General features: G+C 30.4%; 2 protein-coding genes across 2 annotated transcripts; one reads left to right on the forward strand and one right to left on the reverse strand.

The window, feature by feature from the left end:
- Positions 1 to 2,132: 2,132 nt before the first annotated feature.
- On the forward strand, positions 2,133 to 15,065 carry Pfas (phosphoribosylformylglycinamidine synthase). The gene is made up of 9 exons (XM_018460013.1): positions 2,133 to 2,596; positions 4,697 to 4,838; positions 6,201 to 6,351; positions 6,693 to 7,083; positions 7,933 to 8,045; positions 8,949 to 9,193; positions 10,455 to 11,167; positions 11,678 to 13,393; positions 14,427 to 15,065. Exons 1-9 carry the CDS (start codon positions 2,340 to 2,342, stop codon positions 14,662 to 14,664), a joined length of 3,966 nt encoding a protein of 1,321 aa, XP_018315515.1. The 5' UTR covers positions 2,133 to 2,339; the 3' UTR covers positions 14,665 to 15,065.
- A 1,790-nt stretch (positions 15,066 to 16,855) lies between these two features.
- On the reverse strand, positions 16,856 to 22,675 carry LOC108730344 (tectonic-3). The gene is made up of 8 exons (XM_018459976.1): positions 22,497 to 22,675; positions 22,316 to 22,423; positions 21,976 to 22,236; positions 21,225 to 21,526; positions 20,824 to 21,057; positions 20,367 to 20,523; positions 18,385 to 18,575; positions 16,856 to 17,927 (listed from the first exon to the last, which is right to left on the reverse strand). The coding sequence occupies exons 2-8, from the start codon at positions 22,401 to 22,403 to the stop codon at positions 16,872 to 16,874; spliced, it is 2,289 nt and encodes a 762-aa protein (XP_018315478.1). The 5' UTR covers positions 22,404 to 22,423; positions 22,497 to 22,675; the 3' UTR covers positions 16,856 to 16,871.
- Positions 22,676 to 23,454: the final 779 nt, after the last annotated feature.

The raw sequence follows: 23,454 nt of genomic DNA on the forward strand, positions 1-23,454 counted from the left end.
GATGAAGTAGATACAACATTGATATTGCGTAAAACGACTTGAAACGATAATCAAATATCACTTGTCAGTATATATATGTAACACTCCTATTGCTTTTTTTGGGAGTGGGGGATGTGCAAAGATAGCGAGATAGAGAATATCGGATCTCTCACTTCCACAGGGTACTCGAGTATGGTGCGCATGCGCTGTACACAGCGAGTACACTATTTAAGTGAGAGGTAGATATTCGTCTGCACCGTGGTGTTTTTGCCAGCTTTTAATTGGCGTTAGCAATGTAGGAGTATTACATACATGTTTGTCAGTGACTTTCCATGGCACAGAACATATAACTATATAAGTATTTCTCTGATTTTTAGAGATTTTAGAATTATTTTTGAAAGAGTAATGTATTTCATTTCTTGTATATAATATCTAACATTGTTAATGCAATTTTTGCCATGTGGCTATTTTCTTTTAAATAATATTATTCAAGGAGCAAAAACATATTAAAAAATGTTTTTAAAAACGTTAAGAATAATGGGATAGTTCCCCTTTTTTTTATTAAAAAAACGTTTATGTAAACGTTAAAAAGAATAATTTTTAAACGTTATAAAAATGTTTTAAAAAGATTTGAAGAAAATGTTTATAAAACGTTTTTATAACGTTTAAATAAACGTCTTTTTTTTTTAATGAAAAAAGATGAAACTATCCCATTATTTTTAATGTTATTAAAAATGTTTTTAGAAACATTTTTTAATGTTATAATTATTTGAATAAAATTAGAAAAAATAACAATGTAGAATCTTTTTTTTAATTTTTTTTTTATCAGTACCTAAACCTAGATAACGATTCTTATTAATTAATTCTAATTTTTAATTGTATTTTAATCTTTTTCATTTACCGGGTTTGGAACCTGGGAACTCAGGGTTACGAGTCTTATACCTTATCCGTTACGCCACTTATAACTATCGATGCACACAGTTCTTATTGTTCATATATGATATACATAATGCAATTATATTGTGTTAACTTCTTTTCCGTGATTATTTTATTATTCCGACCCGTTTTTTATTAATTTGAGTTTTAGAAAATAATAAAATTTTTTACATATTTATAATAAACGTCAGATAAATGTTAAATAAATGTTTTTTTAATCTTATTTTGAATAAATAAATAACATAAAACAAACATTTAACGTCATATAAACGTCATATAAACGTTCAAAAAATGTTATTTTGAAAACGAATCACAAAACGTAAAATTAATTACAGAAAAACGTTTAATAAATGTTAAATAAATGTCATCTTGGAAGCGAATCGTGAAATGGAAAATTAATGAAAAATAAACGTTTAAAGAATATTTTCTCTCCATAGTTACAAAAAAAAATATTGAAAAAAGGTTAAATAAATATTTACAAAGTATTAAATAAACTCTTAAAAGATGTATACTGAAATCATTTTCTCACACGAATAATTCATGAAAAATGAATACTTAAAACATATTAAATAAATGTTTAAAAAATGTTTTTTAAAAATCATTATTTTAAATGAATACTTAATGCAAAAAATGTTAAATAAATGTTCAATAAATATTTATAGTGAAAAAATATTTATATTAAAAATATACAATATTTACATTAATTACTTTAAAAAGTTTAAATTAAATTTTAAAGACTAGAACTGTATTTATTAGTAATTATAAATTTTAATTATGTTATGAAATAAATGTTTTATGGAGATACTTTTGTGAGTGTATTATATTAAAGGATTTTGAAACATATCATTCATATTCATATTTCATGCTAATTTTACTTATACATATAAAATGTGATAAACTGATTTATGTAAATAAAGCATAATTGCATAAAAAAATAAGAGTGACTTTTTCAGTACATCTTCATCTATAAGAGTCAGAACCATGCTAACAAGCTGTCTCTTTTAAAATTAAATATTTTTTGTTTAAAATTTTTCCTTGTTATAAATGCATTCTTTTTGAAATATTAAATTAACTATTTAAAATAAGTTATATTACAAAAATATTAAATTAAATATTGAATTAAATTGAGCAAACCAATTTTATTTCGTTTTATCAACCAATGACTGGTTTTATCATATAATTTTTGTTACGTTAAACTGACGTAACAAAGATTACGTCAATCTTTCGCAATCCGTATACATAATGAAAAACAAGATTAAAATAAAGATTTCAGCTTTGAAGTGGTCCATATCGTCTGTGCTTATCACCAAACAACAGTAGATACGTATTAAAGCGTATTAGATATTCATAACTTTAAATATAATAGTTTCTGCGTGTCTGTTGTATAATTCGTATTCCATCATCTTTTTTACAGACCATCAAAAATGATCTTGAAATTTTTCAAGACGCCTGGTCTAAAGTCAGGCCAGCTGAAAAATAAACTACATAAGGTATTGCAAATCGAAGCCTCAGTGACCAATCTTGAGACCGAATTGTGTTATTATGTGGAAACAGAATCACTGCAGGAAGATGAAGTTCAAGTATTAAAATGGATCTTGTCACCGCTCTTAGAAGGAGAATGTTTGCGATGTGATAGTATGTTCAGTGATACTCAAGACCACGTTATTGAAATTGGACCCAGGTAAAATTTTATATCTCGTGATTATATGCTTCATCTTGCTTTATAGTTTTGTTTTTAATAACTTTCATTGATGTTTGTATCATATATTATTTTTTTATGTATTACGTATGACATATTGCTGTGCTTGTCTTAGGTCCGGTTGTACCAACGTTACTTTAATTTTAAACGAGGCTTAAAACTCTCTTTGTCTCTGTCTCTTTTCGGCTTTAAAACGAGACAGAGAGTTTTATGTCTCGCTTAAAGTCAAAGTAACATTGGCAACCGGGCCTTAGCGTCGAGACACTACGTATATTCAGATATACAGAACGTCTTATTATATATTGTAATTATACGGGGTGTCCCATTTTAAATATATTGCTCTATTATAATTTTATAAATAGTATAAAATATATATAGTCTATTACCTTCTGGAAAAGGACCTGTGTCCCTAAAGGAAAGAAGAGAAGGTTTATCACCTATCGGTGGTGGAAAATTGAAGATTGTAGGGATCAGTGGAGTGCTATTGCCGACTTTGATCATTAATATGAAATAATATGCAATTATTGAAAATTGATTGAATAAAGTTTCGAAAAATTTGGAATAGAAGAATTATACTTTTTAAAGACATTCCTTTTGTGTGCATCTTCATCCTTAATTTCTGGGCACATCATATGTTAATAGGAATTAAGTTACTTGTAGGCAGGCAACAACAGGATAATAAGAAAGTAAATAAACAATGTTTATGTGTAAAATCAATATAATTGATAAAAATATGTAACAAGTCATAAATGCTTTGGCATTCCTAAAAGTCATAAACTCGTTTGTTCATTTAATTCCTTTAAAAATGACAATCTGTTGTAAAAACTTCTGAGGCTTTTAAACTTTTGAAACTTTTTTTTCTCCACATCCTCGGTGCAATTTCCTTGCATCGGAGTTTCCATTTCTAAACTAAAAATACAAATTCGCATTACAATTGACTATACTACGTGTGCAAAAGTTTCACTATAAAAGAATTGATTTGCACAAATTGAGTAAATAAAACTTCAAAATTTTATAGATTTAGTAAGTACATTTTCTTTTACTTTACTTATACCTTGAATCATAAACTTTATTCCCTCGTACAATGTACACCATGTCGGAAAAGTCCGTAACATTCCATTTCCTCGGTGCAATCTTCTTTCGAGGATAATTCTATTTCAAAACTGAAAATACAAAATACAATGTATATACTCTTTATAATTGTGTCATTTTCATTGATATAATATTTTAGTTACATAATTTATATATAACATGATTTTTATAAAAATAATTCGTAGAAATATAAAATGCGGCTGTCAGCTGAGAATGATTTTATATGAAAATTATATGAAAATTAATACGGAGGAAAGATTATTGCGACTATGTCAGTTAAAAATCATTATCGGTTTAATTCTTAACTGACACAATCACAATAATCGTAGGTAGCGCCGTCAAAGTCGGGTCAAGGTCATTTCGAATTTTTTAAATGGAATCACCTTGAATTTTTTAAATTTTATTTTTATGGTAAAAAATAGTTTTTACATAAAAGTGAAAATAACAGGAACAACCTGCTCAATGGCCTTGATCTTGACAAATGTTATTCAGATCCTGAACAGTATTCAAGAGGTTTTTAGCCATCGGTTGGATACTAAAGGTACCTTAGGTACCTTTAGTAACGCTGGTGGTACCGTAACATAATCTTATAACTCGAAATGTTCTTAATGAAAAAGAATTTTAGTATAACGTTTTGAAAAGCTCTTGATGTAAGCTACGAAAATACATAATGGAAAACGGAGGATTTCATTTAAAAAGTTCGACGTGACCTTGATCTGATCTTAACGACGCCACGCAAGTTCAAATTAATGGTATCTTCTATATGTCCTCTGAACCATACAGCTCCTGTTAGAAATATTATTCTGTATCTACCATAGTTTTCGAGAAATCTTAATGTATTTTTTTAAATGGGACACCCTGCGTATGTATTACGACGATTTGAGTAAATGTACACGGCCCATCTCGCGCTGACATATCGCTGCGCGTGTTTTAGCGCGAGACCGTGTTTCTTGATATTATACCCAGCATATCAATAACTTTTTGTTGTAGATTGAATTTCTCTACTGCATTTTCTACCAATGTGGTTTCTATATGTAAAACTGTCAAATTAAATAAAGTAAAAAGAGTAGAAGTAACAATCAGATATTGCATTAAACATAAAAGAAGGTTAAACGAAAAAGTAGAAAACGCTGTACGTATCTTTTATTTTATTATATAGATATTACATTTGATATTAATTTTCATGCAGATAGTTGAATCTCACTTTCTTCTCCATATTTTCCTTTTTCTTTTTCTTTCTCTTCAACCTATCTCCTTACTTCCATTCATCATTTTTCTCCCATATACATCATCAACATAATTATCGCAATAAGTAAATTCCATTAAAATTTCAATGAAAACTTCATGTAAACATCATTTCGCGAACTGTTCAAAATTTTTTTGCGTTTTCAAGGATAAAATCTGTATTTATGTTTTTAATAGATTTTAAATTGCTCTTCTCTCTTTCGCTCTTCAAAAGTAAGGACATTTTACATCTCCAAAAAATTGCATAATTTGACGCTCTACAGGATGGAATTTTTTCACAAATATAGTAGCAATTAAAATGAACTTTTTCTTACAAAAAAAGGAAAGAATGTTACGATTTTTTGTAAGAAATTTTTTTCGCAGAGTTAAGATGAATTAAAGTTGTCTATGTATCTTCAATTATTTTGATTTTTACCATTAGCATTATCCGCTATGCACCGTGTGGAAGTTATTGGAAGGATTTTGTGCACTGTGTGTTTGCTGTTACGTGTCATGACATTGTTGCAACGCACTTGTAACATATAATTTTCTATTAATTTATTTTTTAACGATTTTACTTTGTCTAGACAGTCCTGATATATCCTCGCAATTTATCTTACCTGATTTCACTATTTTTTTATAATACCTTCATCTAAAACCTTTCCGAACTTGCAGTTTTTATAAACATTTTATAGATCATCCTCAAACAAATTTTTGAGTTACATACATACACACGCACGCACGCATGCGCGCGCAAGATCTGACTAACAAATTTCGCGTGGTGCACGAATATCGGATAATGCTGATGCTGACGGTAATCGAAAAAAATGCATAGGTAACTTTGATATTTTGTAACTCTCTCTCTCTCTCTTCGCGAAAAAGATTTGTTTTTAATTTACAAAGAAAAATCCATATATTGCGATCGTTTCCATAACATTTGTGAAAAAAATTAATTCCATCCCATAAAGTGTGTCAAAATTATGTAATTTTTTGGAGACATAGTATATCATTATTATTGAAAAGATGATGAGAGAGATGGTGAGAGAATAAATTCAAAATTTATTAAAAGATTCTTAAAATATAGGTTTTACTAGCATTGGAAATCAAAGAAGATTTTGAATGACGATTTTTCACGAAGTTATAATTATTTAAATTTTGCAAAATTTTGATAGAATTAACTTATTGCGATAATTTTGTTGACAAGTTTATTATTATTATTTATTACAAGACATTCTCTATGTTTAAAAAAGTATTATAAATTTTTTTGTAGATTACGAATGTGTTGGGAGATAGAATGACAGAATGTAGATATATGAAACCTATTGAAACATTTGATCATGGTTTTAGACCAGAGAAATGGTTTGAAGTTGATATATTCAAAAAAGGCAGAAGTGCTTTGGAAGAAGTTAATTTAAAATTGGGTAAGTAATAATATTTAAAAGACTGACACTTTTTGATTAAACAAAAAAGCATACATAGTTGAAGTATTATATATATATCTTTTGAATTAAAATTTTAAAAATGTATTATTTACATAAAAATAAAGGTACGGAAGCTAAATAAACTTTGTTCTTTAAAATGTGTTAAATGTATAAATGTGATAAAATTATCATATAAAAATTGTATTCTTGTTGTTATTGAGTTGATGCAAATTTTTAATAATAAGAATTTGCACCAATAATTAAACTCATTTTAATTCATTGGACACTTTTAGACAGGGTATGCTGCTACAATTTTATTATTTTTAATTATTATTTTGCAGGTTTGGCATTTGATGATTGGGATTTAGACTTCTATACAGAATTGTTTCTCCAAAAAATAAAACGCAATCCAACCAGCGTAGAATGTTTCGATCTTGCTCAATCTAACAGTGAACATAGTCGTCACTGGTTCTTTAAAGGACACATTATTTTGAATGGAAAAGAAGAAAAACAATCTCTAATTGACATGATTATGGATACGCAAAATTACTCTAACTCAAATAATGTAATAAAATTTAGCGACAATAGCAGTGCGATAGAAGGATTTAAGATTCCTGTTTTACGTCCTATAAATACTTATAAATGCAGTAACTTCCATCTGGAAAATATCAAACAGCATCTTATTTTTACAGCAGAAACACATAACTTTCCAACTGGCGTGGCACCTTTCAGGTAAATTTAAATAAAATGTAATGAAGTTCAAGAAATTGGAGTTAAAAAATTACTGTAAATAAATTTCTTTCATCCTTTCTATTAGGCTTTCACTAATTCCCCTTCTTCCCATCATATTCCATAAAATCTCTGTCTAAATTGTCGAACGCCGTCTTCAGATCTACGAAAAACGCCTATACCTTCTTCCTCTTTATTCTTCTTCCTACTATGTTTCAATATCTTAATTTTTCGATTGTTCCTTTTCCTCTTCTAAATCCTGCTTGTGTTCTACTCCCATTATTGTTATCTAGCTCTTTTATTACCCTCTCATTTAAAATATTCGCATAGATCTTATGGACCGTGCTCGTCATCATTATTCCCCTATAATTTTTCGGATCTCTTTTCTCTCCTTTCTTCCAAATAGGAACAATTGTTCCCTCTCTCCATCTATAGGAACCCTTCCCCATTCCATATCCTTCTAATGGTTTCTTCCAGTATTTTCCGCGTTTTATTTCCTCCTAACAACCAAACCTTGTTTTTAATTTCATCCGCTCCTGCTAAAAACATTGTCATTATGTTACATAGATACTAAAGAGATCGTAACGTTCTGTAATTTATTTTATCTATTCTTTTAAATAATAAAAATAATAGCTGCGTTTAGCGGAGTCAACATTTGAGTGAGCGCTTGCTGCTATTGATGTATTTTTCAAGATCTAAAATGCTGATTGAATGATCTAAAAGAATACACCAATAACAGCGCTCACTCAACTGTTGAGTCTGCTGAACGCAGCCATTGAAGTATTTTCATGAAGTTTCTCATGATTAATTCTATATGTGCTATTATTTAAACATGCAATAAACTGTTTATAGTGGCGCTACAACGGGTACTGGAGGTCGATTGAGAGACATTCAAGGAATCGGTAGAGCTGGATATTACATAGCAGGCACTGCTGGTTATAGTGTTGGTAATCTCTGTATTCCAGGTATATTATCTATATGTTTTTATTTATTGAAGCTATAAGTTTTAATAGAGGAAGTTACTTTATGTGAAAAGACAAATCATTCATATCTATATAGTATGTAATATTGCAGTAACATTATAGTGACATTCCGATATTACAATAGCAATGTAAATGTTAATATTCCAACCCAAGTAATAGTAGTTTTAATTCTTCTTCAAAGATGTTCTTATTGAAGATCTTCTTATTTAAACACAATGGCAGCTTTAATTCTCTATGTCAAAAATTATTACTCTTCGAAAAAAATTAATGTATCAAATGAAAAATTAAAATTCAGATGCTACAATCGTGCAATCACAGATTCCGTATCAGTTTGTTTATTTTGAGATCATCTTTTTATATAAATCTTTTCACTCGCGAAACCGGTCTAGATCCGTATACACGGGTATAATGGGTCCGCGGGCAGGTTCCTTTTCCGAGCTCTAATAAAAATTAATTCTCTAATTTAGGTAAAAACGTTTTTTTTTTGTTATAATTTTGTCGTGTGTGCATTTTAGAATATGTAGTACCAGTTTATAATATTTATTTTAGCAATAAAACTGGATTAATTAATTTTATAGCTGATTGACAATTTAAATCTATTTGAATCAATTTGAATCTATTTAAATCCATAAAAAAGAATTATGTTCTATTCCCGTATATAAATAGAAAATGATTCAATTTTACCACGTTCAATTCTTTTCTATCCATATACATGGATCAAGAATTTGGATTCTAAGAATTAAAACGTATTAAAAATTTTTAATCTATTTTAATCCCTTTTCGGATACTGGATAGGCATTTAATTCCTATTTCTTATTGGTTGCATGTTCTCACATGTACGGTCTAATAAGATTTTTATTGTTTAATTCTCTTTATTTGTCACAGGCTATGATTTGCCATGGGAAGAAAAAGATAAAATTTATCCCACTAACCTAGCATCGCCACTGGAAATAATAATTGAAGCAAGCAATGGTGCTTCCGATTATGGAAACAAATTTGGAGAACCTCTAGTATGCGGTTTCGCACGTTCTTACGGAGCGACAGATGTTGTAGGAGTTAGACGAGAATGGATTAAGCCCATAATGTTCAGTGGAGGATTAGGAACTATGGATGCGAATTTGGCTAAAAAGGCAAGTATTAATTATAATTAATTTTTCTAATCTCTGTTTTGAAATTATAATCAATCAATTTTTATAAATTTTGAGATTTTTCATAAGTATTGAGCCTTGATGAAAATGTAAAACTTGTCGAAGCGTTAAAGAAGTGTGAACAAAGAGTATTAACGTTTCTTAAACACTTTATTGATTTTCCATTGATTCTTAGTGGTTTTGAATATTCATACACGCTTCCCGAATACTCCCCAAATGATCCGTAAAGTATGCCCGAAACACATCTGTCACATTTCCCACACGTTTTAAATTTTTTTTTTCATTAACGTTTTCCAAACGCTCTACAACACTCCGCAAAGAGTGCATGGAGCGTACCGATACACTTCCTAAACATTCATTCATTAGCACTTCGTCTACGCTTCCTAAACATTCCGCAAAGAGTATCATTCAATTTTTGGCGCTGTAATAATTACAATATTATTTTATAAATTATATACATCATATACATCATTAGATATACCATTAGATTTAATCTCTTGAGCCTGTGATTATTACTTATTGTTCATAAATTATGTTTTAATAACTATAACGTTGTTTTAATAGTAGACGCTTCCGCTAATTTTTTAGTAATCATCAGTATCGAATTAAAAATAAAACGTGATATAATTAGTCATGTGCGCAAATAAAGTAAATATCGTGAGGCGATCTACCACTCTCCCATGCAATTTTATAGTTAGACAGCTGAATAGCGCCAATCAATTGATTGATCTCACTGGTGTAAATTATCAATCGACCGATGGTGGATCGCCTCACAATACTTATTTTATTTGCGCATATGACAAATTATGTCACATTTTATTCTTAATGCGATATTGATGATGGTTAAAAGATTAACCGGAACGTCTCTTATTGAAAGAGTGAAAATAATAGCGCCATTATTACAGCGCTAATTCTCATTAGTTCGTTGACTTTTTATATTTTATTTATATTTGTTATTTCGTGAAAAAAATAAGCAATTTTTTAAATCCATAATATAGAATTGCAATGACGTAATTGCTATGTAATTGCTCTTTCAGTCCAAAACAGGTTCAAGAACTTCATATTCTGTTTTGTCCCAAATACGGGATTAAAAGAAAGTGAGGCCTATTCCTTTCAATCAAAGAAATATTTCTTGGGTCATAAATACGTTTTAATTCCTAAATCACATCGCCGAGCTGCACACTTACTTACGTCATCTGCCAAATTCTAAATTACTGTTAATATAATGTTATGTTTGCTTCAGATTCCAGCAAAACGAGGTATGAAAGTAGCTAAAATTGGTGGACCCGTTTATAGAATTGGTGTAGGTGGAGGTTCAGCAAGCTCTATGGTTCAGGGTGATAATAGTATGGAATTAGACTTCGGTGCTGTGCAACGGGGCGATCCCGAGATGGAGCAAAAATTGAATCGCGTTGTACGTGCATGTGCAGAGATGGGTGATAGCAATCCAATCCTTAGTATCCACGATCAAGGTGCTGGTGGTAATGGAAATGTTTTAAAAGAGTTAGTGGAGCCTGCCGGTGCTGTGATCTTCACGAAGAATTTTGATCTTGGGGATCCTAGTGTAAGCACATTAGAACTTTGGGGAGCAGAATATCAGGAGTCCGATGCAATTTTATGCAAATCAGAAGACAGTGATTTATTGAGGAAAATTGCTGCACGTGAAAAATGTCCAATCAATTTTGTTGGCATTGTCACAGGAAATGGAAAAATTATTGTTTCTGAGGAAGAAAATTGCGATATTTCAAAATATCTTAATTACGAAGATAAGAACCTAGATAGCAGTAAGCATCCAGTGAATCTAGAGCTGGAGGTTATTCTTGGAAAAATGCCTTGCAAGGTTTTCAAATTACATGATATGCCGGTGCAGAAATTTCCAGTGAAACTACCTGATGGATTAACCGTACTTAGCGCATTGAACAGAGTTTTAAGACTTCCTTCGGTTGCTAGTAAACGGTACGTTTTGTTTTATATTATTATATCTTTTATAATATTATTTTATTATGTTTACTAATATATAGAGAAAGAAATCCAAATGTGTAACTACCTGATTTTTGCACGGAAATAACTCATCGGTCTCTGATCGGTCGGAACGCAAAAGAGGTTCATGCGGAGAGATGAGATGCAATGAAAAAGAGCAGAGTGTCGATTACAAATGAAATAAATATATATTTATTGTGGTTGTGCGAAAATAATGTTCGATTACAGAGATATAAGAAGTTACGCGATATTTTGCCGGAATGCCAGACAAGAATTTCGCTGTAGTTGTGTCAGCTCGTGTGCGCGCGCGCGTGTGTGTGTTTGCGTGTTGTGCTGCGTGCGTGCGTGTGTATGTGTACGTACATTTTGTGATATCTTAATAAATAACGTCTTAATAACGTCTTTAACGTTATTATTCATTTGCATACCTAATATAATGCAGGAATATGACATAAATCTAAAAACTCGGTATTACATTGTTGCTAGGTATCTGACGAATAAAGTAGATCGCTGCGTTACTGGCTTAGTGGCTCAACAACAATGTGTTGGTCCATTGCATACTCCTCTGGCAGATGTTGCTGTAACAGCTATTTCGCATTTTTCTACGAAAGGCATCGCAACTTCCATTGGTGAACAGCCAATTAAAGGATTAGTGAACGATGCAGCTGGTACTCGAATGACAGTAGCTGAAGCACTTAGTAATCTAGTATTTGCGCAAATTTCTGCATTGCAAGATGTCAAGTGTAGTGGCAATTGGATGTGGCCTGCAAAACTTCCAGGCGAAGGTGCAGCACTATACAAGGCTTGCTCAGCGATGTGTTCTCTAATGAAGGAACTTGGGATTGCGATTGATGGCGGTAAGGATTCACTTAGCATGGCTGCACGTATTAACAAGGATATTGTTAAGGCACCCGGCACTCTCGTCATATCTTGTTACGCACCGTGTCCTGATATTTGCCAAGTAATCACTCCGGATCTCAAAGCTCCCATTATAGGACAACAAGGTTGCCTATTCTTTATTGATTTATCTTACGGCAAGAGTCGGCTTGGAGGAACTGCTTTGTCTCAGGTATATTGTCAATTGGGCAACGATGTGCCGGACATTGAAGATGTGCAAACTTTCAAGAATGCCTTTATTGCTACGCAGCAGTTAATCGCCGACAAGAAAGTTCTCGCCGGTCATGATATTAGCGATGGGGGACTGATTACATGTCTTCTAGAAATGTGCTTTGCTGGAATCTCAGGAATAAACGTTAATATAACTCATAAACCTGAATCTGCCATTGATGTTTTATTTTGCGAAGAGGTCGGTTGGATATTAGAAGTCGATGAAAAATATCAAGATGAAGCAGTGAAAATATTACAATGCTACGGAGTTCCAGTATATTTAATCGGAAAGTCTGTAGGTCTTGGAATGAACTCTGAGGTGGTCATTAAAGTTCGAAATGAAGTTGTATTAAGCACTACAGTAATTGATTCAATGAGCATTTGGGAAGAAACTAGTTATCAATTAGAACGCCGACAAACAAATGTTACTTGTGCATTGGAAGAATTTTCCCAGCTAAGGGAACGAACTGTTCCAGCTTATCGCTTAGATTTTGATCCTGTTAGATCTCGTCCAATACTAAAAGATATAGCAGAGCGTGTTAAAGTAGCCGTCATACGTGAGGAAGGCATTAATGGCGACAGAGAAATGGCAGCTTCTCTGTTGGAAGCGGGTTTTGATGTCTGGGATGTCACAATGCAAGATTTACTGAAAAATCAAGTCACATTGGAAGTATTTAGGGGCATTATCTTCCCTGGTGGTTTCAGCTATGCCGATGTTTGTGGTTCCGCAAAGGGATGGGCAGCAAGTTTCCTCTTTCATTCATCTTTACGTGAGCAATTACGGCGATTTATTGCTCGTGAAAACACTTTCAGTTTGGGTGTTTGCAATGGTTGTCAATTAATGAGCATATTAGGCTGGATTGGCGATGAAGATGCTAAAGACGGAGAGAGATCAGGAATTTGTTTGGATCATAATCTCTCAGAAAGATTTGAGTGCAGATGGGCCACTGTTAGAATTGAGAACTCGCCATCAATCATGTTAAAAGACATGCAGAATAGCGTACTAGGTGTATGGGTGGCTCATGGAGAAGGAAGATTTACTTTTCGCGAGGAAGTTTTGAAAACTCTTGAGCAGAATAACTGCATAGCAATCAGGTATGTACTCACATTTTAACTTGTAACCTTTAATCCACGAGATGTGTGTGGTATGTGATACTGCCACAGACTTCTACTAGATTACTCACTTCGATTATTTACATATAATAAAAAGATAGAAAGTGACGTCGAGCTGTCCTTTATGACCAATTATTATGCTGATTCTACAATGAGTCGATAGTCGGAAATCTTAAATCTTAACGTTTTAACCTAAATAGATTTTTTGAGGCGCTGAACAGGAATTCAATGTCAGAATTACAAAATTAGAATGGTGGATCTAAAATTGTGAAAATTGTGAAAATTTTGATAATTTAAAAAATGTTGATAATTTTGGTTCGCTATATATCGGATTTTGAAAAATTGATTTCAGATTCGGAATTTAGAGACCCTAGTAATAAGTATGAAGCAACCTATACAGCACAGAAAGATTGCAAAATAATTGCAGATATATCTCATTGCAATGTTGTAATATTGCAAATAGATTGCGCAATATATTTGCAACATTGTTGCAATGTCATAGCATCATAAAAATGTTCGCCTTCAGCAAGATTACGCTGTATAAATGTCGTAACAATGTTGCAGCGCAATGTATTTACAACTATTATTAAAAATAATTTTTTATTATTACTGCCCATACAGCACTGAAAGTTTTCAGAAATATCTCAGAAATATTTCAACTGAAAAGTGAAACATTTCATAAAAATTGCGAAATATGTCTGCAACATTTCTGAGACAGCTCTAGAATAGCAAAATGTCCGCGATTCTTGCACATGAAACCTTGTTGAAAGATTGATGAAGTGTTACAGAAAGAATCTGCAATCTTTTTGAAATTTTACCAAAAAATTTTTAGCTATTTTTAGTACTTTAAAAATGATATTTAAATATATACTCTTGATTGATACTTAAATAATATTTAAATTTATTATGTCGACATAATAATACATAGAATAAATGGAACACATTTTAATAAAAGTCAAATATTTTAAAAGTATTATGTATATTTTGTATATCATTCTGTATGTATTTGTAACAGATACACGGATGATTATGGCAATCCAACTGAACGCTATCCTATGAATCCGAACGGTAGCGTAAATGGTATTGCTGGAATTTGTTCTAAAGATGGTCGACACTTGGCAATGATGCCGCATCCGGAGAGGTGCACTCAAATGTGGCAATGGCCTTGGAAACCAGCAGAATGGAACTATGAAGCCTCGCCATGGCAGCGACTTTTCGACAATGCATATACGTGGTGCCAAGAATGCAATTAGGAAATTTGAATCAAATTCAATAATATATTTAATCAAAGAACTTTATTTCCATACTATTATTCCATACCTCATTTACTTTATTATTATTCACTTTTATACTTGATATGATCAGAGAGGGAATGGATAGTTGCTTTTTAAAAGTAACAAGTTACTCGTTACAGTTACAGTTACTCGTTACCGAGTAGAAAAAATAACAAGTTACCGTTATTTGAGAAAGTAACTTTTCTGTTATTTTTTTAAAATCGACGACCACCAATCACAGTTGACGGGTGCCTAGGGGTTTTCTAGTCTCAAGCGCTATGAGAGACATGTACCTAATCGAACCGTGTCCAATCTTGTGTAAAGTAACGATAAAGGTAACTGTAAAATTCGTTACTGTTACCAAAAAAAAATGTAATTACGTTATCGTTATAATTAAAGTAACGCAATTATCAGTAAAGTTATAAAAAAAGTAACTTGTAATTGTAACTTTGTTACAAGTAACGAGTTACTTTCATTCCTTCGATACCCTGCTGCAAATTCTTACAAGAAAAATTCTTGTGAAATCTTCCAAGATAATTCACATACAAATTTCGGACAGGAACATACAAGATCGTACAAAAATATATCGCATACGATATCTATAGGTAAATCAAGAATCTTGCATGAATCTTACACCCATGTTACATGAATCTTATAAGCATGTTACATGACTTTTACACGCATGTTACATGAATCTTGCGCGCAGGTTATGTGAATCTTGCAAGAATATAACTGGAGTGTCATTATGAAAATATTACAAGAATACTATTGGAATTTTGTGTGATTTATTGCTCGTATCCTAGTAAATAAAATAGACAAGCAAGGAGTTGAATGAGATTTAAAAGAATTCATTTTGACTAAAAATTAATTCTTTTTACACAAATTGAATAACGGCTTTTTGATTGAATCAAATTTAATTTGAGAAAGGAGCGTAAAAAGCCTCCGTACTTATTATAGCAAACTTATAATTTATCAATTCATTAAGACAGTGGTAATATACGTTTCGACTTTTTATTCAGTCATCTTCAATATTCTAGCAAATTTTTTAATTTTTCTTAACTCTTCCATTTCATATATTCCATCTAATTTCTGTTTATTAAATAATTCTGTTTCGTTGACTGGGATGATCGTTATCTTTATCACTTTGGAGCGATCATGTAAAGAAATTATTTCTTAAGAATATCTTATTAGACTAAGCAATTAAAATCTTTTCATTGCAATATAAATCATCGTATACGATTCATGCCAGACTCCTGCACCAACTTGAAAGATTATTTCGTAACAATAGGTTTTTTAAGACTGATACATGATCTTTCATGTAACACTTAGGAATCATACATAATTAATACCATATTCTTAGATGATGCTGTAAAAAATTATTTTTTAAGAGTTTCTTATAAGGTTAAGGCAAGATCTTTTCATTGCTATATAAATCGTGTACGATTTATGTCAGATTCTTGTATCAACTTAGAAAATAATTATTCCGTAATTATGTCTCTTAAGACTGATAAATGATTTTTCATGAAACACTTCAGAATCATATATAATTAATACCATATTCTTAAATGAGCTTGTAAAGAAACTATTTTTTAAAAGTTTCTTATAAGGCTAAGGCAAGATTGCGATATAAATCGTCATGTACGATTCATTCCAGATTCCTAAGGTCATTAAAAATCACTGGTGAGATTCGTGTACAAATTATATAAAATTCTTATATGATCATGTTCATTTAGTAATCTTGATTGATCGCATACAACTCTTTTAAGATCTAGTACAAAAAACTTACAAGAATAATTTTTGAACAGAGTATGATTTATAATATGTACTAATAGGAACAATAAAGATTTGAATATTGAAAAAAATAGATAATAAAAATAAATAGATAATTAACGAATGTAATGATGCATAGTTGAAAAATTTGTTTTAAATTGAATATATGTAGGGCATTCTCTGACAAATCCCTATGTGGACACGTTTGCCTCTCGGACATTTTAACACATTTTAATTAATAAAAATTCACAATGTATTATAAAAAATTCATTCTTATTGTATAAAGTGCAAATAAAATATAAATCTAAATCTAAAATTGATAGCTGTAACCATTTTTCCACAAAAAATTCACAAAAATTCATTGATTTTTTGATTTTCCAAACCACCTGGCCCCCTTAAGATTAGGGATTATTAAATTAAATACTTATCCATAAAACATACAACATGATTAAAAAAATCAATATACTTGGTATTTTCACAGTTGTACCATTCAAGAAAGGATAGAAGAAATCGTAAGGCAATGTTAGATCTAAATTAGGTCCACCAGCAAAATGATATTTGTATGGCTTTGAAACATCATGAAAATTAACATAGGAAATAATATTGATATCTAGAACATCTGTACAATTTTTAAATGCGCACTTTGGCCAGCTAATGTCTTCTTCTTTGCTGAATACAATCCCAACACCCAATATTTTATAATTTGTTACAGTTTTGGGCTTCGGCAACATAGAATAAATGACATTCAAATGCATAGATGTAACTAATCCTGAACATAAGATTCGTTTACCGATTGTGTACGCAGTTATGATATTTCGTGGTATCCTATCGAACATGATCTGCAACCAATCAACATCATTTTTGCTGGAAAAATTACCCAATTTTGAGATATAAGTGCTGTAACGTTGATTTATGTTTAAGAGATCCTTTGTCAATAAACGCATAGTCAGATTTTGAAGTTCCGTGCAAGATAACGCAGTAAAATTCTTGATAAGCAATTTAATCGAACATGTTAATCTCATATCTTCACCGAATAAGACGACATGTCTATTAATTTGGTCACATTCTCCATTTCTTCTGGCCAGGGGCAATGTAAAAAATCCATCGGTTCTGTTGAAGAAAATATTATCGCTTGTATTAGCATGAGAAACGCCAATAATAATCGGCTTACCCATCTCATAACCAGGATTTCCACTACGAGTGAAAATTTTTGTGTTATTTGAGTCTATCCATTTGTATGTGACCTCGAAATATTGATAAAAGGTATGAGAAGCATTTCCTATATTAAAATATGCGTCAATGCTGTTGATACCAGCAGAACCGTTGTGACCAATTACATATTTTAAACCTTTTACAATGTTGGTACAAGTAGAATTCATACAAAATCCCGATATGCTGGTTCTATTGCACGCAGAAAATGACTTCAAACAGTAATGAATTCTTACTGGTAAACAAATATTGCTTTGACACATCTAAAAAATAATTTTTAGAATGAATATAAATGTGAATAAGAGTGGAAGAATCACTCACATGAAAAGAAGTAAGAAGAAGAAGAAATGAGGAAGTATGAAAAGAATTCAATACAAAAAGTTGAATTATAGCATTTTTCTCTTTGAATCTCTATATAAAAATTATTTCATAACTTCATTATATCATTGTAATAATAATAATAATAATAATACTATCATGATAATAATAAAGTAAAAACATCAATTTTTATGTAACGTATTATTTTAATATTTTCCTTATTCTTAAAAGAATAAATTTTGCAAAATAATATTATATATCATTTTGTCATTATTATATTTGCTCATTTTTTATTTGTAATTTGTATAAAGACATTTTATATTTGTTGTAAAGTTAATATGTATATATCGAAAACAAAATTGTTTACATTCTTCACACAAATTCTTTAAATATAAAATATACCTGATTCGTTGTAAGTGTATCGTTGAATGACGGCAGAGATTTAATAACAGTAAAATTACTAAATGTCACAGTGAATAAATATGGATTAATATTTGTTAATTTATTTTGTATGCAAGCACCTTTCCAATTTTGCAAGTACCTTAAAATTTTTTTGAACGTACATATTCCAGTAAATCCAGACTGTAGAAACTCTGAAATGATACATTATTAAAAATTTTTAATAATGATGATTTTGATTAACGATAAATATGCAGATGGAAGGAGGCCTTTAATGATCTTAATATTTTGTCAAAGTTATTATCTTGAATAACTGCTAGAAAGTTTTAGTTTTAATCATAAAAGGAATACAGGGTAAATCTCTGTGCATAATGCTCGATCCACAATCTTGCTTTAAGAGGCCTTAAGTCATAGGCCGAAAGAGATTAAGTGATAACAATTTCTGTCTTTAAACTGTTTTTGCATAGTTTTTAGGCTTTAACCGTTAGACTTAAGCTTAAGTATTGTAACTTTCGAGTTTTATAACTCAAAAAATACTTAATGAAAAAATATTTTATTATAGTATTTTCGAAAGCTCTAGAGGTAAGCTACAAGAAAATGTAATGAAAAATAGGGGGTTCCATTAAAAAAAATCCATTAAAAAATAGACGCGCGCGCACATACACGACTCATAAATCCAATCGGGTAACCTCTACGTGATACACTTTAAGTAATGCTAATGACGGCGGTAACTTTCAAGTCCATAACTTGAAAAGTACTGATTAAAAAGAGGTTTTATTATAGTGTTTTGAAAAGCTCCTGACATCACAAAAAAAAATCGATATAACCTTGACTTGATCTTGGTGGCGCCACCCAAGGTCAAATTGATAAGGTCAGTAAATAGATCAACTCTACAACTGTATGACATATTTTTCTCAGAAATTACTTTTCGAGATATTTAAGGAGTCCGGTACTTTTTGTATACCCTATATAGGTATAATTCACATTATACCTATTATTTAAGCATTAAACAGCCAGCTTCGACCGTTATAGGCATTTAATTTCTAGTTCTTATTGATTGTGTTCTCACATATACGATCTAAAATAAGATTCTTATTGAAAATAAAATTTAATAGATAAAATGAAACGTAATAGATAGCGTGATTATAACATAAATATACAATAAATAACATATTTATCAACTGAAGGAATAGTATATCATTTAACTCAAGATCCAGAGGTTCCATGCAGGTTCAAATCTCACTGTGTTTTCCAAAATCAATTTAAATATCTATTATTAAGTAAAATCACCACATACTATAGGTATTTTGTATGAAATGATTTCAAGTAAAAAAAATAAAATTTATAAAAATCATAATGGGCGCTGGAAATTCTGAAGAGATCCAAACATCCTCAAAGCATATTTATATTATATCCCCAAAATGTACGCCCAATGAGGGGCGCATTGTTTGTATCGATGACCCAGTCATATATATTGCATATCTTGATATGCATCCATTAAACAATTTAAAATCGTTAGTTCGGTAAAGATATTTTGTTATTATTACCTAAATCCAAAAAAATTTTACTGCACAAAAATCCGCAGTCTAGTGATAAAAATTGTACCTCATTGCGACCTTTTGATAATCTCATAATGACGTCACAATTTACTTGTTAGTGTTGTAATCTTGTAAGTTTATTATGACGTCATTGTCAATAAGTTTTATGCTGTGAGGACAGTATACATATAAAAGTCTATGTGTTCCAGCAAACAATGGCTGTCATATTATTTGTTGGATTTTTCGTTTATGCGTACTGGAATTTTATTCTCTAATTTTCGTAATCGATTAAATATAATTATACTTTAAAGTAACATCTGTAGGCTATGTGTTTTCGTTAATGCAGGCTGGCGGGTTTTTTGTTATACCATTCACATTTCTGTAAATTTCTTCGAGAGGTATATCTACATATAAAAAATTGTAAATTTTTATTTATCAAACATTTACCTATTTCTTCAACAGATTTATCATGTAATTTCCACAATACATCTCCATGTTGATAATATTTTGACAAATTGTATTTTAATGATATTTTGCTATGTCTTGTTTCCCATTTGTAATTGTTTATTTCTATTATTTTCCACAGATCTTCATTATATAATACCTAAAAATACAAAAACATTAATTGAAAGCAACAAAGAGAGATTAATATATTTAATATTTCAAACATTAATTCATAATACACATGAGTAATTTATCTCTCTGTATAAATCTCTTCATTGAAATATCAGAAGAATTTAAGGATAAAAAGAGATCGGAGTGAGGCTATATTTAAAAGGCGGCTATATTGAAAAATAAAACTGAATTTGTCCGAAAAAGTACTTGTTTCTATGTTAGACTCAAAACTGTCAAACGACCTGGTAGATATTTTTCTACAAATAGTTTTTATGTACAACTTACTTACCAAATTATTGTTAGTACTATACATAGATGGAAGATTGTCATAAAGAATGCAAAATAAGTTATTTGCAAGTTTTTCAAAAATAAAAGGTGTGTTATTTCGTTGTATGAAATTACGGTTATAGCAATATCGACTGTCATAAAGCTCCACATGATAATTTTGACAGTTCGAAAAGGCAGATAGATGAAAATGATTACAATCGATGTCGCAGCAGCAATTGATGTTACAAGAAGATTTCTGCACAAACAAAAATTATATATATGGAAAATTGTATACATAAAATATAATATGTGTATAATAGAATAACTGTATGCTCTATTATTCGATATACATGTATCAATTGTTGATATAAGTATATTTAAATAAATCAATATTTTATACTAAAAAATGATACTAGCACGTACAATCAAGTCACATTCGCATATCTCTCTTTTTTCGAGTGCAAGAGTTTCATAACCACTTGGATGCACTACTGGCGAGGATATTGTTGTGAAAGTTGACTGTACTTCTAGTTGCTCTGTTGTGTTGATATTTATTCTTGAAGATATTATCCCTGTTGGAATGGTAGTAGTAAATATTTTATCTTCGTCTGTGTCATTTGATAAATCTTTTAAAAATGGATTGTCAATTTCAGGAATCTGTGTATATATGGTTGAGTTTATTGACTCCCTGCAGTCTGTGTCATTTATACAGATTGATATATCTTCTATTTTCGTTATTTCTACCATATTAATACATGCTAATAGTAGCAATGAAAGAAAAAACATTGTTGCAAATTATTGATATTGTTTATGCACTATATCAACATAAATATTTGCTCGAAATTAGATCTGTTAAGACTTAAATCTGCTAAGACTTTCTAATTGAAGATTGCTTCCATAATCATCTGTTCACGACTGACATCCAAATTTATCAAAATTTTTTGTCAAGATATGTAATTGGACGATCACTGTTCCCATACTTTGTGTTAGTATTTCAAATCTATCTAATGTGTTTATTAAAACACTAGGTGATTTTAATTGTAAACTATTTCCTAGGAATTTATCATATAATCTGTCCTTCCAAGTACCTGTATAAAAGTTTATTAATAGAATAACGACCAATTTTGTTAATAAAATGTGTTATGAAATTTTGTATACTCAAGAGTGCATATACCAATAGGTTTCCATGTATGACAATCTAAAACGTAAGAACCAGATGATACTGGAACATTATATACTCCATATGAAAGAAATATTATCCTTCCATAATTATCTCTGCAAAACACTTGTAGTAGTAATTTCGGAGAATTTTGTATAGTTTCAGTTGTGTAATGTAAATCTACAGGATGATCCCAAACTGGATTATTAGTATAAAAATCGCAGCTCTCTTGCGTTTGTCCTTCCTCATGCCCTGATATGATCTTCCAACCATTACCTACAACAATAACAAAAATTTATTGACATGACAAATCTATTTTTATTAACTGAGATAAACATGGACTTATTTCTCCTACCAACGTAAAAATTCCATTTACAGAGTAGATGTGATTGTTTAAAATTTTTTGCGGATGAAACTTGTCCAACTATATGCAACTCGGCCATCCCGTAAAATCATGTTGCGACTTATGAAATATAAAAAATATAGTAGTTTAGGGTATATATTTATCCACAATGATTTTAATGAAAAACACTCACTTATGGATCCATTGCGAAAAACGTATGGTAAAATGAGCCGATTTTTGTCTCAAAAATGCAACAAAAGTCATACATATAATTTTACGTTCTTTTGGGTCGCTGAATATAATAGTAAAACTTTTATCCATCCATGAGAAAGTGATCAAAATTCACATTAAAGGAGTTAGTCTTGTAATTTATCATTTGATATCATTTGTATTATAGTATAATTTTATAACTTTTCTCACTGAAAACCAAAGAAGCACTTGAAAATAGAACATTTCTAAATCTAACAAACACTTACTTAGAGTCCTAGATATAAGAAACGCGCGATCGACATATGTCGGTATTGCAAAAGTACTAACGAGAGTATTAAAAATGGCCAGGATATGAAAAGTGCCTTTAAGGCTTTAAACTATATATATAGCCGTGATATCTCTCGTTAATATATACTACAAAATGCGTGATATCGTAAAATTTACCTTTTTAAAAAAGTTAAAAAAAGACGCCAAGTGTGCGTGCTCCTCTCAGAAAAAACCGTTACATAAATTATTATACGCACTTGTATGTATGCTTCTTAAAGAAAAAAATGACGTCCTGTTCCAAATCTATTTTCCAAACTATAAAAAAAAGTATATAATAATAATTTTTTTCAAAAATATGTGAAATCTTCAAATTGCACCGATTATAAACAGAAAATACATTTCGTTGAAACATTAATGTTATATAACTATTTTTAAACAAATATCTTTTAAGAATATAGTGCAGGCGTAAAGAGAGTTTTAAAGTAATAAATTTAAAAGTGGGCCTTATTTAGTGCCTGAGCTTTATTCGGCTCAGATACCTTATATATTTATGAATATTTATTAAAAATATTCAGTTCTGCTCGGGCAATAGCAGAATTTCTTTATAATATTTATTTGCCACTAAATGTACAAACAATCAAGTAAAATAATCAAGTTATATTTTTACTCCTTAA

This window comes from Mycetomoellerius zeteki, unplaced genomic scaffold, assembly GCF_001594055.1.
Source record: "Mycetomoellerius zeteki isolate Tzet28-1 unplaced genomic scaffold, Tzet1.0 scaffold9, whole genome shotgun sequence".
NCBI classification, from domain to species: Eukaryota; Metazoa; Arthropoda; class Insecta; order Hymenoptera; family Formicidae; genus Mycetomoellerius; species Mycetomoellerius zeteki.